The 16,071-nt window shown below is 37.9% G+C and overlaps 2 protein-coding genes across 2 annotated transcripts; one reads left to right on the top strand and one right to left on the bottom strand.

Moving 5' to 3' along the window:
- Positions 1-1,439: 1,439 nt before the first annotated feature.
- On the top strand, positions 1,440-5,665 carry znf511 (zinc finger protein 511). The gene is made up of 6 exons (XM_026941562.3): positions 1,440-1,716; positions 2,924-2,997; positions 3,730-3,931; positions 4,927-5,051; positions 5,195-5,374; positions 5,477-5,665. The coding sequence occupies exons 1-6, from the start codon at positions 1,510-1,512 to the stop codon at positions 5,544-5,546; spliced, it is 858 nt and encodes a 285-aa protein (XP_026797363.3). The 5' UTR covers positions 1,440-1,509; the 3' UTR covers positions 5,547-5,665.
- A 152-nt stretch (positions 5,666-5,817) lies between these two features.
- msx3 (muscle segment homeobox 3) lies at positions 5,818-8,708 on the bottom strand. Its single transcript, XM_026941862.3, has 2 exons — positions 8,009-8,708; positions 5,818-7,685 (listed from the first exon to the last, which is right to left on the bottom strand). The coding sequence occupies exons 1-2, from the start codon at positions 8,406-8,408 to the stop codon at positions 7,270-7,272; spliced, it is 816 nt and encodes a 271-aa protein (XP_026797663.1). The 5' UTR covers positions 8,409-8,708; the 3' UTR covers positions 5,818-7,269.
- Positions 8,709-16,071: the final 7,363 nt, after the last annotated feature.

Genomic DNA, 16,071 nt, shown 5'->3' with positions numbered 1-16,071 from the left:
TGAAGCCTGAGGTCTTGTACAGTGTGAGCTCCTGAATCGTGAGGTCTTGTACAGTGTGAGCTCCTGAATCCTGAGGTCTTGTACAGTGTGAGCTCGTGAATCCTGAGGTCTTGTACATTGTGAGCTCTTGAAGCCTGAGGTCTTGTACAGTGTGAGCTCCTGAAGCCTGAGGTCTTGTACAGTGTGAGCTCCTGAAGCCTGAGGTCTTGTACAGTGTGAGCTCCTGAATCCTGAGATCTTGTACAGTGTGAGCTCGTGAATTGTGAGGTCTTGTACAGTGTGAGCTCGTGAATTGTGAGGTCTTGTACAGTGTGAGCTCCTGAATCCTGAGGTCTTGTACAGTGTGAGCTCCTGAATCCTGAGGTCTTGTACAGTGTGAGCTCCTGAATCCTGAGATCTTGTACAGTGTGAGCTCCTGAATCATAAGGTCTTGTACAGTGTGAGCTCCTGAATCATAAGGTCTTGTACAGTGTGAGCTCCTGAAGCCTGAGGTCTTGTACAATATTGTGATAAAATCAATGTTGATAGGCTATGTTTTATGTATGAATTTTAATACAGTTGTTATAAATATACGTAAATGTAAATATACCATTTCATTTGTGTGTCTTGTGACTTGTTTAAATGCTGTGATCTTTATAGTGTAGTCTACAGCTTTTCCTGTCCTCATCTCTTTCAGCTCACAGCAAACCGCTTTTTCCTTCTGACTAGCAGATTAAACCTCATATCTACTCTTTATGTCCTTTATTTCCTCCATCTCAGCTGTAGGGATTGTATTTGGGTCCAGCAGGTTTGCGTTTGAACAAAGAACAACTACATGCCATAAACACTGAACATCCCTTAGCAAATAAGGAGAAGTTGTAAAGATGTCCTCAGTGGAAATGACGTTACATCTGTAGTGACGCTGTAGTTTATGAAATGCTGTTTTTTTTGACATGTCACATAAATATATTCTTAGGAAACAAGACGAATGTGCTTGCCTGTTCGATAATAATAATAATAATAATAATAATAATAATAATAATATACACAATGACACGTCATCATAATCATCGTCATTATTATTATTATTATTATTATTATTATTATTACCTCAGAATGCCAGCCCAGAACTCAGTTAATTCCCACATTGCAAATCTTAAAAAAGTAAAATGTAGAACAAGAAGGAAACGAGGTGCGACACTGTGGCTCCTCGGTGGATTTTGAAGCAGTGAGTTGATGCACTGCTTTTGGAGTTTGTGCTTCTAAAACAGCAGAAGTCAGGCAGTGTATTGCCGTGTGTTTCCCCAGCAGGCCGGAGTTTAGGCCCCTCAGTGCGTTTGCAGCCTCAGCATGCGGGCTTTGCTGCCCTCTTGTGGCTATAGTTTGGCGGTACAAATGGAATGTTTTTGAAGACTGACGGCCTTTAGGACCTGTGAGACTCCGACTGAAGTGACGTGTCAATGACGTTTCAGGAAGTTCACGTGAGAAATGCGTGTGTGTTGACAGCCAGAGATAGGACGTACATGAGCCATGTTGCAGTGTCCTAATCTGATCCAACTTTTGGTTGGAGGTGATGCATCAAGAATCGATATTCATTCAGTTCCAGTGGTCGAGAATGCTTGCGATTTCTACTCTCAGCAGTTAGCTAGAAGAGGCGCTGGACTGGAGGAAAACAGCTCACCGTTTAAATTCACACCCCAGAGAATTCGCTTAGACAAAGATGATGAGTTCTTTGTGGTATGTTTTCTGCTCTGATCTTTACTATACGAGTGAGTGTAGGTTAGAAGTGGCAGTAGTTTAGTGATCTCGCAGTTAGGAAGGTCTCTCTGGTTGAAAAAAAAAAAAAAAAAACGAAAAATTTGTAAAACTACAACAAACGAATCATCTTAAAAGTTGCCAAATCCACATTAATCCCATCTTCTCTGTCTTATCAGCTCTCGGTGTTGGGAAACCAGTGTTCATGCGCAGACCTGATAAGTCTGTAAATACTGGGATTTAAAGAAACTTGTTTCCGGGCCTTGCAGAGTATGCAAATTTAGAAACTGTAAATAAATAAATAAATTCTAATTATTTTGTAAAAAGTATAAATACTCTCAAGACAATGAGTTTCTGAGTTTATAAGTCCTTGTCTTTTATCCCTCCCTTATTAATGCAGTTTCCCTAATACATATCATATTTAATGTTTCTGTTTTAATAATGCAGATAATGGCCTTTAAAATGTAGAACAGTAATCTGAACTTGAGTCTGAAAAAAATCTTGAAAGTCTGGAAATTTTAAAACTTAAAAAAAAAAAAAGTCTGAAAAAAGCTCTGGGAATTTTTCAAGGCCAGGAACCCTGGAGACACATGGGAAATGTGTTGCAGAGCACTGGGTTCGAGCAGCGCACCCCACCTCTGCCTGTAAAGGCTTTAATCAAATGAGTGTGATTTCTGCTGCTGCAAAAACAGTTACTGTCAAATTTGATTAGTTATTCATTGCACAAGATGTTGACCTTCCATTACACTCCATGAGTTATAGTTCCAGTATTCCTGCTGTCAGAGGTTGTAGCCTCTATTTAAATCTACAGCGAGTATCTAGCAATCAGCTGATGTAACATCTCTATAAGTGGGGTCTGGTGACTGCCAGGGGTCTGTTACATTGCTAGGGGATAACAGGGACATCGATATCAATAATATAGATATTAATATCAACTGTAGGTAGTTGTGGGAATTAACAAGTAAAACCACTTACTTAAATTAAATGGGTTTATATTAAAGTTCAATAACTTTGAAGTACGTAGTCTATAATTAATGTAGTGAATATCCCAACAGATGGATTTTCCTGCTGTGCCGTGATCGTAAGTGGGTCTGTGTATTGTTGTCTGCGCTCAGAAGGATCCCTGGTTGCAAAAGGTTTTGTATTTTGTAGTTGGTTTCTACTCTAAGCCGTTCCCTCTCCCCAACAGGATGGCGATGTGCACCGACACTTGTACTTGCAGGATCTCATGACACCTCTCACAGAAGAATCTCCAGCATTAAAGTGAGTGTTATTAGATTAGTTATTAGCTGTACAGAAGAGCACTGTAAACTTCTCACATGAGTGAAACTTGACAGTATGCATGTGTCCAGTGTTACTGTTGTCCTGTAAAAAGAAATGATGTGGATTTTTTTTTTTTTTTTTTTTACACGGACCCACATTTATTCTCCAATGAATTCAGTGTTTATTGCATGATAAATAGCAGTGAGTGATATAGTAGGAAATCCACAAACATATTTTACCATGTATAATATTTACTGAATATTTACTTTTTATGTGGCTGGCTAATTATGGAATCATTATTATTTACCAGATGAAACAAATACTTTTTATTTAAAGATCATCAAATTTAACTATTTAATTGGGATCATTATTATTCATTATCAGTGAAAAATAAAATAATAAACAGTTATAAATAATAATTAACATTCAGCCATAATACAGTTTTAGTGTATTTTGTATTTGATCAGTGCAACACCAATAATTGCTTCCAGGCTGTTAATAATTGTAAGTAAAAATTGATCAGTGTTTTTTGAAATACTAAATCAATGATGTGTTTTGTAATGAGCATTCTGTCCTATTGTCTCTTGACAGCAGTTCTGAGTTGTCATATTACATACCCACTGTAAACTCGTGAAATACCAAAGAAAAATATTTTTTATATTTTACTTTAGTTTGAAATTGAGTTATAATTATGACAAGTGCTAACTTCATATGCCTTTGACTTACTTTAAGCATTTCAGAATTCCAGTGTCACATTGCCGGCTGTAAGCAGCTCTTCGACACTCTTGAGGGATACGAGCACCACTACAATTCACTTCATCGTCATGTGTGCTCCAGCTGCAAGCGCTCCTTTCCATCCAACCGCCTGCTTGATATACACATATTAGAGTGGCACGACTCTCTCTTTCAGGTCATGGCAGAGAGAGAGTGTATGGTAAAGTCTACACCAGAAATGTCCATAATCATTATGAAGTATAAACACTACATTTGTACGAAGTGTAAACATTACGTTTACGTTTAAAGATACAATTTTTTAACCCTAGTTTATTTTGTCGTGTGCCTTCACAACCCAATTCCCAGTAATGAATTAATGCCTACAGCATTTACAAACACCTGAATGATTAAAGCAACGCTGGAAACTTTGCTGTGCGATTCATGTGGCGCATCTTGAGCCCAGCAGTGTCTTAGTGAACAGCGGCAAATGACAATTAAATTAGTGAATTAACATTACTAGCCTCCTTATAGCTAAATAGTTAGAGGACATGCTGCATTTCCTGCATGCTGCATTGAATTTAAAGTGAAAATTAGCTCTGCTTTTGGCATTTGCTGCAACTCTGAATCTTATAATCCCCCATACCAAGAAAGCATGTAATACAAGAAGAACTTGTTACACACATTATGAAAGAGAAGGACTCTCCAAAGAGATCCCTCTTGTAGAAATCAGATACAGTAGGCTATATGAAGACATTCCTAATGTCCAGCAGTGAATCTTTTACTTTGTAGGTTTACTTAGATGTAAACCAAAAAATAAAAGTTATCCGACGAACACTTTTAAAAGCAAGTAGTCAGTTTTTACAGTAAACGTCAACAGCCAATATTTCACTGTGTGGTTTTTATCAGAAAATACAGCATAATTTATGATCTGATGTGTGTAGCTTATGCCGCCATCTTTTGGCCGTAGTCAGTGAAGTGTATTTTTGAAGAGTGGAAAATCATTCAGTCATTGTTTACCCCTTTGTCTTTTGTCTGCATGCTTTGTTTAGGAAAATATTAACTGCATTCTTGCTGGCAAGTCTTTAACAATTGTGTCCTAATTGTAAAGACTTAAAATAGCATGACCACATAGAAAATGGAAACAGTCTGCTCCTACTACACAACTGGGAACAAGTTGACTGTTGTTAAGATGTCCGATGTAATATGGCTTTTCAGTATCAGTGTTTGGTTGAGGGATGTGGACTGAAATTCCGAACCAGCAAACAAAGGAAAGAGCATCTGATCACAACTCACAGCTATCCATCAGACTTCAGATTTGACAATCCAAAGAAAATCAAAAGGTGTGACCACTGAAATTTTGAATTCACTATACAATTGCTGGAAATGTATCACGATTAGTGTTGTGCCCATTTTTACTTAAGATCTCGCTCATGTAATGAAATATGTTAGCAGGTTGTAATAAGTCTTTTTATTCATCTTTCAGAGGAACAAAAGAGGAAAAGATTCCGCAGCAGGAGGAAATGAGTTTGACAGGGCCTGGTAATGTAGTTAGTCGACATGGAGAATTAGAGAATTGTGAGTTGATGGATTTTTCTCTGACCCAAGAGTCCGAGTGCCAGGAGCTTGTCCTTCCTGTGCGACAAAAGCCACATTATTCATATAAGTAAGTATTTATAAAATATTTGGTCTAAACGGCATAACAAAATGTGACAGTTTGTTGTTACTTTAAATGTTTATTTAATGTCAGTTTGTTTGTTTTTTCCAGGGTGCCACCAACTATTTGCTTTGGCCATGGCTCAGTCAGAGGCTTCAGAGGTGGAAGGAAAAAGAAGTAGGGGAACGCTTGCATTTGTTACATACTATATCTTTTACATGACCTTTCGTTTATGTGCGTCCAGAATGATATTGGAGGACTATTTTTACAATAAAAATAAAACAAAAGCAAAATCCCCAACCTTTCTGTCAGAATGTTATATATTCTTTATCCATTATTCTTTGGTTAAATTGGTGCAAGTCATGTAATGAATTGAAGACATTGGAATGAATATTTACAATCTTTAAGCATTTTGTCTTTAAAATGGTTCCAGTTGCACTGGTTATTGCTCAGATTTAGAGTGTAATTAACTGGATCTAAGCTGAGAGTAGGCACTGGTGTTGCCATTGAGGTTTTCTTTTCAAAACGAACCCAAATGAAGACCAAATTTAAACTCTGAGAACGAATTATTTGAATTTTGGTAATGATTAGATTAATTTGGATTAACGGATAATGCATGACTAAGTAGAAAGCTCATACTGATATATATCAGACTTAATAATATAGGTGACTAGTTTTCATATTAATAGCAACAGTTTGCTGCTTATAATTTCAAACTCCAAATAGTCGCCTATAATAAAAGTCTTTTTAAAGCATGCAGCATTGCGCCTTCTCGAAATGTTCCCGTATTTAATAATATCTGTAACAGACTACCTGGATCTTTACGATGCATTGGGTTAAAGTTTACCCTAAACAGCAAAACGATTTTTTACACCTATATGCATGTGAATGAACATGGGAATAGTAGTGAACATCATTTCCGACTTTATTTTAATAATAAAATCCTGCAGCTCGGGTCTGCAGTTTAATCTCTAGTAAAACAAGGCACACTCATCTTGTTCAAAATGTATTTTTTTAATACAAAAGATTATTTTTTTCTATTTTTATGTACAAATATATACAATAATTTACAGGAGGTAAATGTAAACACAGTATATAAATATCAATTCTATTCGTAATTTCAGATGTAGTTGAAAATAGCTGTATGCTAATATATACGCTTATTTACAGTTATTAAAAAGGTCTAGAGGTTAATTTTACAATCTATCAAACTATAGCATAGTACATGTAGCACAAGGGTATTGTGGCTAAACGAAAAACCAATGAAAAGTCATCAGTGTGGGCGAATGGAAACCCATGAAGCCTTATAGCCTTCACTGTGAAACCATCGGCTCGAGTGAAACACTCCAAACACTCCTCAAAGCAAATGACTAGACCTCTGCAATTATTGCAAATGTAGTCTTAGTGATATTTTCACTTTATATGAAAATAATTTCAAGTTAGGGGTACCTGACGTGTATTCAAATTTTATACATACATACATTATATATATATATATATATATAATTTGTATATAAACATTTAGTCTATATATTGTTCCGAAATGAAATGTTAAATTGCAGGCTTCATCTGAAACTCTGATTTCCCCAAAGATGACTTTTAATGAAAACGAGTTTGCTGCTGATTTACAGACCTGACGGTTTGACTGGTTTTTAGGGGTTAATAGTATTCTCTATAAGCCACAGGTTGTTTATGTTGAGGGCACCACGGAAACCTTTCTATATATAATTTTAATATTTCTTAATTGTCGCTCTCAGACTTAAATGTGTGTACAGGCTCGCGCCAGTTTGTCTGCTTTCAAGTTCATACTCAGACATTTTACTTGTCCGTTTATGACTGGCAAAAATTAAGAAAACAAAAACAAAAAAAAACAGCAGTCTTGCAGTTAATGACACTGAACACATTTAAGACAAGTAATACATCCCATAGGTAACAGGTCCTCCGAACAGGCCCGGCACGGGCAGCGAGGGCCGCGGGAACGAGCTCGAGGCTGCGTACAGCCCGGGAGAAGGCACGTGCGCTCCCAGCGGGAAGGGGAAGGCGAACGCCGGTAACAGAGGCTTCGAGGCCAGTTTCAGTTTCTCCAACTCTGCTTCTTGAAGTCTCTTTGCTTTCGCTCTCCTGTTCTGGAACCATATCTTGACTTGTGTCTCTGTCAGATTGAGTGAATTGGAAAACTCCGCTCTTTCTGCAATGGAGAGGTACTGCTTCTGGCGAAACTTTCTCTCTAAAGCTAGCAGCTGGGAGGTGGTGAACGGGGTCCTGGGTTTTCTGTTGTTCTTGTGTTTTCGGAGTGCGCATGGAGACGGACTCGAGTGTCCTATAAAAATAATAAAATAAATACAAAAAAAAACCAGTTGTGAGAATGATAGATAGAGTAATGCGAGTAAAGAGGCATACACAAACCATGCAAGTTCGACCATTTCACAAGCACAGGCTTAGATATGGAGTGTTTGACTTTCTACTATCTAGGCACATTACTGACAGCATACAACTTCTCAAAGATTTATCCCACGAGAAAGCCTATTCCAAATCACCACTACTTTACAGGCTACATTACGCCTAGGCTACATGAAGAAATATGGCAAGAACAGTGCAGAAGGCCCGTACAGAACATGCAGACTGCTGGGATTTGTCACTCACTTGGCGGAGAGGCGTAGGAGGGAGTCTGAAACCATCCTCCCTGTCCCTTCTCGTGTCTCTCCTCAGAGTCTCCTCTTTTCCCCACAGCTAAGTTTGAGACGCTCTCCAGCGGCAGTTTCCTGTCTGCGTAAAGAGCCATAGGTGAGAGCTGTGATCGCTCCTCGGAAGGGGATATAAGCCCTGAGTCGGATGCGGAATATGAAGTCCTGGAAGTAACTCTGTCCGAGATTAGAGACTCCACGCTAAAGGGAAGACTGAACGCCTTGTTTTTACATCCTTTGGCCGCCGCTGTGTCGGTGCTCTCAGCCTCTTCTGCGTCCGCGTTTGCGCGCTTCTGTGCTTCACCTTCTTGGGAAAGCGGTCCTTGAACAGAGCTCATTGTGGAGGGTAAAGGGGCCATACAACTTCCAAATGCCAGGCCCTCTCAGTTTAACTCGTCCTGGCTTCTTTTCCTGTCTGTCATTCGCCGAGTCTCTGCGACAATCCCTTCTCTCTCGTATAGCCCAAAGCTCTCCCAGCTATAAAACTCCCCAAAGTTCGCTTTCTTCTTTGCCGCCCTCCAATCGGCGCTGGAGTTTGCTCACATGACTCCCCAGGTCTGCTTTCTGATTGGCCAGCAAACTTTCTTAGGGACGGACGTCAAAGTGATTTTGAAAGAAATGTGCGTGGTCAATCATACTTGTCTTGCTGCGGTGGTTTATTGATGGCTCCAGGGCTCCAGTGTTTGAGCTATTTGAGAACTTTTGTTGCAATTAACCGGAGGGGCCGTCTGTATAGAGAGAGAGAGAGAGAGAGAGAGAGAGAGAGAGACAGACTCTGCACTCATTAGCTTAACCCTTATTGAAAACATGCAGCAAGACAACTAGCCACTTCCTTGGGATTTTCTTGCTCTTTTTTTTGTGAGAAATCTATCTGAATCTGTAATAAAACTTTAACACATTATATTCTTTTTAGCTCATTTCAGCCGTAGATGACATAAAATATTTTTTCCAGCAGAATGTTTAAGAGAAAATATAGGCTATACAGAAATTACAATCTAAGTAGTAAAGACAAAATAAAGTGCACTAATTAGATCATATTTAGCTTGATCTTCAGGGACAACTGATAAATGATGGGAGTGAATGAATGACGATTGTGTCACGCCACATTACAGCAGTTTAAAGCTTGTCTTGGCCCTTTAAGGTTGCAAAAAAAAAAAAAAAAAGCCTCTATTGAAACGCAACTGGCAAGCCTTCACCGTAAGTCAAAGCATTTCATAAGGCAGACAAGTCGTGCTTTGGAAGGCGCCAGTCTCGGCGAGATCAAAAAGGAAGCTACCTCGGGGAGAGTAAGGCAGCGGGTAGCTCCACTTAACCAGCTCTCTCCTGCAGCACTTTAATGGCAGGGAACTAACTGCAGAGAGAGAGAGAGAGAGAGGGAGAGAGAGAGAGAGAGAGAGTGTTCCCACACACTAACACATTACTGCTCACCAAACTCCCAACTGAACACTGTTCCATCAAAACACATCGATTATCTTCTCAGATTCATTTTTTATTTCTACAACGAATAGACACTAAAAACTCCAACTTTCACACTGTTTTGTCCTGACAGCTATAAACAAAGTATTCACCTGAATGCATTTAACAGTGCATTTAATTACACTGATTGCTGCTTGGGCTGCTTGTAAACATTTTATTTGAGAGAGAATATTTTTAAAGTATATTTAAATAAAAATTTTATATGTAAAATATGTATTTAAGAGATTCGTAATTGTATGGTTTTTTTTCGGATTGCCGGTAAAACTAAATGTTCAGCTACACACTGCATTTTAAAAGCAATATTTAGTACAGAAAACTATTTCTACATTTTAAAAAATATAACACTGTTTTCGGTTAAGTGACGCGTTCAGAGGAATTCAAGACGTTTGAATACATTTGACTGATACTAATAAACTAACCGCGCAATCTTTTAAAAATCCATATTTCATATTTAGCTTTAAACAGTGGGTTATATTTGTAAATTATTGAAGATTAAAGATTAAAGATTATTATTTCCTAACAGTGACTGTGATGTCTGCATGGGTCTGCTTTTCCCGCAATTTAAACTTTAAACAAAAACAACACTTTGGCTTAAAATAGTAGGCACCATGTCATGACTGAACAATTTTCTTAATGAGGCTAATTTAATAAAATTAAATTGAAAAGCAGATTTTCCTCCTGTCAGTGTTAAAATAGCCTGGGAGCTTTCAGTGTGCCTCAGTTTGCTCTCGAGAAGGTGGTGTGTCAGTGTAATGGCTCGGCCCATGCATCCTCCTCTAATGAGAGCACTTGTGAATGTTCTTCAGAACCCAGTGCACATATTGAAGTGTTTACTTTCCTGAAGGAAGTGGTCTTCTGATTTATTACAAAGCAGAATACTGTAAACAGTGTGCTGCTCTTTAACTCAAAATGACAGAAAATGACAGGAGGCTTACTTATTAAAAGGGCCTAGTGAATTTGTCTCTGGCAAGGGCATCTTGGGCTTTAATTGTTTACCTCTGTGCCCTATTACTCTACTAAATGTTTGGGGATATAATATGCCAACATGAGTATCGTGAGTTTTCAGATTTGTGCCTCAGTAAACAATAACCTTATGTATGCTGAGTTCTTTCCAAGTATGACTTATTTGTTGCACCTCTCAGTATTTACTTTTAATGAATTTCCATTCAGTTAGTTTGTGAATTGTACTTGTTTTATATCTGAAGTGTATCTAACAGAAAATTAAATCAAATTAATGCTTATTTGTAAGTATTTTGTTAAACACATTGCACTGACCCAGTCTTTAGCATCAGTAAAGGAATATGTGTTGTGAGTTTTTTAATGAGTGAAATCAAGCCTCTAATTATTGTGCTGTTATGTGTTTTGTTTATCATTAGAAATCAGCACCACTCATTAGGGTTTATCAAATATTTTTAATAGTAATTTGTCCCCTAAAAAACTGTCATCTGCACAATTTTACAAGCAGTAAATGAAAGTCCCTGCAGTGTAATCCCTTACTTCTGCTGTTGTTCAATGGATAGCTACAAGAGTCCGGGCCTCAGTAGTTAAAAATCTATATTATGCGTCGTGTCTGACAGTATCGCTGTTACTGCTTGCTTCTTTACAGCTATTAAGTCATTTCCTTTGCAGTCATCTAAGGGCATTATTTTACCTCTTGGGAATTCAATTCAATGTAATTCTGGAAACCTCGTCCCCCCCACTATCCCTCTCAGCCACTTTTATTGAATAGTTAATTTTTCCTGTTGCTTTTCTTGGGCTTAGTATAATTGCTTGAAACATCAACACAAAATGTTTTTCTTTGGGAATCCCTCATGATTTCACTATTGCTTTGCCAGTGGAGCAGTTGCTTTGGTGCAGTGCAGTACTGTTTATGTTAGATCTTTGTGTGTGAGTTCAAAGTTTTGCAAAGATCTGATTTTGGATGGAATGTTTGTCTGTGTCCAAGGGGGGTTACATAGATTTCTCATGCATCCTCCGCCCTGATTCTCAAAAAAGAAATAGAAGAAATGAACATTTTAAGGATGTTACTGAGTCTGACAGACCTTTTGAATGGTGCATATATCCATCATCTGTAAAACCACAGAGAGAGAGGCAGAAATGTTTTTACTTGTCTCTGTGAAACATTTTGGAACACTGCAGTCCTTAACAAATATTTACAGTATTTACTTTTGATGGCTTTAATTTCAGCCAAGTTTTTATTGTACTAGTTCATGACTGAAAGTCATCAGCAGGGTGATATTATCCTCTTGGCATGAATGGCTGTAATTAGATAATGACAATTAGTACCCCACACAAGTTTTCACATGCACGTCCATCACATACCGAACACAGAGAACCACTCCCTATACCTGCAGCAGTTTCTTGTCATTACTCTATTTCATCATTGAGATTTCATTTTTGTGCAGGTACAGAGACTCTAACAGATCATAATAAAATATCTGGTGTCATAAATATCATAACCAAATCCTTTTTTTTAACTGTATCTTTTAAGAAATGTTTCTGGAATAAGAACTGTAATTAAACATTTGCTCATTTTAAATATAATACCTTACGTGAAAAGGTGCAAATCATACATCACATACATCACACTATATTTAGCATGTAGACCAAAATAGTCAAACTAACAGCTATATTTTAATTGTGTTCAAACTAACAGTACAAGTTCATTAAGATATAGAGCTTAAAATTTTGAAAATTTCAATTTGTATTATTATTTTTTTAAAGATCATGTTCCAAATTAATAATCTGGCTTGTCAACATAAATTGATTTAAATTATTCAAGTCTACTTCTGCGTGTTTTCCTCTGAGCATCATGTTGTGTCACTCTGAGCCGCTCTGAGTCTCCTGTGTACTGAAAGCCAAAGGTGAAGATTTTCATCTGGATTTCATTGTAAAATGTCTCTGTATTAAACAACTGTGCAGACTTCATTTAAATTCTATGTGGTCATGTATTTCCTGTTACACTGCAAATGTTCATATGACTTTTATTTTAATGTTAGACTAAAGTGTAGCAGTAATAGGGTTGTTGTGTTAATTCATATACCGTACCTCTTCACACAAGCACCTTTATTTAAAAACTTGCTCTTGAAGTGTAATCTCACTGTTTTGCTTCAGGCTCCCTTTAGTGGTGCCTTGTTTCAAATATTTCCTCCTCTGACTCCGGCAAACATTTCTGTCACAGCGTGGAGGCAAGTAAACCATGTCAGAAGTCATTACAGAGCTTGAAAGCAGATCTGTCCCTCAAGGTCACCCTCAAGTGGGATGGCCATTTTCACAGAGTGGATGAGGGCCAGTTCATCTAGTGCACTAATTCCACATTTTTAAAGAATGGATAAAAATCAAAAAATCAGAACAACATTCTAAAGAAGCCTTTGCATGCAAGAAACTATGTCTATTATATGCATATCATGGCATAATGTAAACAGTGAATGAAATTAAAATACGTTATTACATTAAATATGTATTTATTTGTTTGTTTGTTCTGCCATGAATATATGCATTTTTTATTTCCTTATGTTAAAGGGGATCTTTTTAATAGCTTCTCTTTATTCATGTAAGGATGCTGAACCATGCAAAAGGGCAAATTAACAAAGCCAGCACCAAGTAAATTATAGCTGTGCGACATGTGATGTACTTTAGCAGAATGAAGGATGTTCTGAATCAGGCTAAAAAGGATTACATGTGTGCACTGTTCCAGGATCGGAAGCATTCAGAACTCTGTAGTAGTCTTATAAATCCGTCACAAAGATTTTCACAGATATTTTTTTTCCTATTTAATGTTCATGTTCAGTGTTATTATTTGGTATTCAAACTGACTCAACTGAAAGAGAATCTTTAGGATTGTATTCTGCTAGGCATTAGAGTAGTTATATCTTTCACAATTTAAATCTAAGCATAAAAGTTTTTAATATCAGTTTTACAGCTTTTTTCTAAACAGTAAAATATGATAAAGGTGTATGTAATTACCGCACACCTCTGTAGTGTTTCCAGGAACATGCTTCAAATTTTTTCAAATTAATCCTTCTAGAATTCATTCTAGAATTGATGGAGAATTGAAAAGTAGTCGCTGCATAAGTTAAAATGTCGAAATGCTGAATTGAATTGAATTGAATGTTTGGTTTATTTCAGTAGCTGTATTTTTTTCACTTCATAACTAAATGACCAGCTTTTCCTCCACTCTCTTTAAACCAGAACACACTGGACTGTTGAGAGTGAAACCGACAGAGGTCAGGCATCATAAATACTTAACTCTCTCGAAAGGGAAACTGCTTTAGCAAGTCAGCTTTGGGTTTACATCCATGCGCATAAGGTTTCCTTAGGATTTTTTTTTACTGAGCCCTGAGGGGGCACTTAAAGTAGAGGCCTCGGGTGACACGGATAAGTAGAAAGTATGTTGACCTTTTATTTGACTTAACAAGAGCTTGACCTGACCTAATCATTTTAGGCTAACGTGGCCCAACATGGCCCCAGTGCTAGAGTCCCTTGACTTTCGTTCAAAAAAAAAAAAAAAAAAAAAAGACATTGCCTGCTTTAGCTCATTTGCCATGCTCTTGTTTTTGAACAATTATAAGGGTAAGCTACCCATGAACTGCTGAGCTGCCCTGCTGGGAAATTTAACCTACCACAAAGCTTTTTCCCTCTTTTCGTTTTATTAGGCAATCTGTATCAGATGCTGCATCAGTGTATATGGTCAAAAAAACAAAAAAAAACAAGGCATCATTATATTCATACACGATTAAATATTTGGAACCTTAATTTTCAAGCAGTGCTATTTGCCAACTTCTCTGTTTAAACATAGAAATGTAGAATATATTTTACAGATGGTACTAAAGGTATACCACAGAGTTAACACCAACAATTGAGGTCATTTTCTGGGCTCTGATTGCAGACTTGAACCAGGATTTTTGAGTGAAGGCCAGATACAATGAGAGTGGTCACATGGCCTTCTCTTTAGGGACGAGAACTAATTGTGGCATCTTTGTGGTTTTAGTGAGCGACCAAACACTCTGACCACACATTCAAATACTCTCTCCCCTCCCAGCCTCTCTCCAGTGGCCAGACGTACAATGAGTTAGTTTTCACAAAAGCTTCTGCCGTAGCGTCAGTATTCCCCTTCACATGAGTCCAAGTTTGACTGAGGCCAAATTGCAGAGCACAGAAATGTTTTCAGGGCAAATTCACTACAGCCGAGCTGACTGTTTTATCAAAGCAACTCTTCTGTGCAATCTCAGTGAGCAATCTCTCTGACTAATTCGCTGACAAACTAAAAGTAGAAAGCATTTTTTTTGGTGAAACATGTTCAAAGGACTCTACTGTTACGAAGTTAAATTAGCACCCTTAAACTATAATTGCCCTTGTTGTGTTATAACTCCTACTTTCTACATATACACTTCTAATGCCTTACATTTGTACCAATTATTTTATTTGCTTACGCTTAAAACTGTCTCTGCATAGTACTGTAACAGCGGATTCTCTGTGGTAACATGAAAGCATTCATCACTCAGCTTTCATGTTTTATGATTGAATTGGCATAATACACAAGCAGAGAGAAGAATGTCAGAGGATTAAGCTGTTTTCGTAACTGATTTTAAAGCATAGATTAAAAAGAACTGCCTGGGTGTAATTACGTCCAATATGTCAGTAGTTCTCAATCCTGGCCCTGGAGGTTGTTCTAACACATGTGATCCAACTAATCATCTAATTAACTAAGTCTTTTCCTGACCCAGTGTCTGTGTATTAAAGCAGGTAATACACTAAAGTGGAGTACTCCAGGACCATGTTTTGTCAGCACTACATTATGCAAGCTCAATTGGACAACTAATTTTTTTATTAGCCCCATAGGAGCTTATTTTTGGCTGTAAGGTTTGTGAGGCTGGGCAACCGAGGCACTGCGGAGCTGCTTGACAGGTACTCGCGTGATTTAAAGGTTTTCCTGCGATTACAAGTGAGACAGGAGCTGAACAAATAAGTCAGCCTGATTGTCCTGAGATTACAATTTCCAAGTCCTCCCATGAAACGCAGAACAAAGAAGAGGGAGGAGAGTGAAGAGGCCCTCTGAATAAACAAGCCTTAAATTCTCACTGAAACTTGGGCGATCTGAGTTTATGAATGCTTTAATTTGGAGCCCTCTTATCCTGGCCTTATGTGTTGACAAATTTCTCTCTAGGCGTTGACCAAAAAAAATGTTAAAAAAAAGGGGGCAAAATGTTTATTTTACACTTTACAGAGGCTTGTGTTTTCACGATGCTTCTTTTGAAATGCAGACTGTGGGATGGAGGGCTGGAATGGGAGGGGGGCAGCGGGAGGATGAAAGCTTTGTTGTGCTTGGGTTTAATGAGCTGGAAAATACAATTGCACTTTTCTGACTGTGAAAATTGCTTTGAGGGCATCATAAATTAGCTGCTGGGAGATGGTTGAATTGACGAGGCTTTGTGTGATCCCTGCGCATTGCTCTCAGTGTGTCAGGCGGCGCCTTCTGAGAGACACGGCCAAAAAGGCGCAGTGGAATTCAGGCTCTCAGTGTCCGGACAGTCAAGTGCTTTTCAT

This window comes from Pangasianodon hypophthalmus, chromosome 3 (assembly GCF_027358585.1).
Source record: "Pangasianodon hypophthalmus isolate fPanHyp1 chromosome 3, fPanHyp1.pri, whole genome shotgun sequence".
NCBI lineage: Eukaryota > Metazoa > Chordata > Actinopteri > Siluriformes > Pangasiidae > Pangasianodon > Pangasianodon hypophthalmus.
The sequence above is the reverse complement of the archived record's forward strand: the minus strand, read 5'-3'. Positions and strand labels throughout refer to the sequence as shown.

Bases quoted from the DNA above. Each gene is read 5' to 3' on its own strand.
- znf511 (XM_026941562.3), top strand. From the start codon at position 1,510: ATGTTGCAGTGTCCTAATCTGATCCAACTTTTGGTTGGAGGTGATGCA. The intron at 3,932-4,926 runs GTAAAGTCTACA...ATGGCTTTTCAG, and splicing joins TGGCAGAGAGAGAGTGTATG to TATCAGTGTTTGGTTGAGGG. The intron at 5,375-5,476 runs GTAAGTATTTAT...TGTTTTTTCCAG, and splicing joins AAGCCACATTATTCATATAA to GGTGCCACCAACTATTTGCT.
- msx3 (XM_026941862.3), bottom strand. From the start codon at position 8,408: ATGGCCCCTTTACCCTCCACAATGAGCTCTGTTCAAGGACCGCTTTCC. The intron at 7,686-8,008 runs GTGAGTGACAAA...TTATTTTTATAG, and splicing joins CTCCTACGCCTCTCCGCCAA to GACACTCGAGTCCGTCTCCA.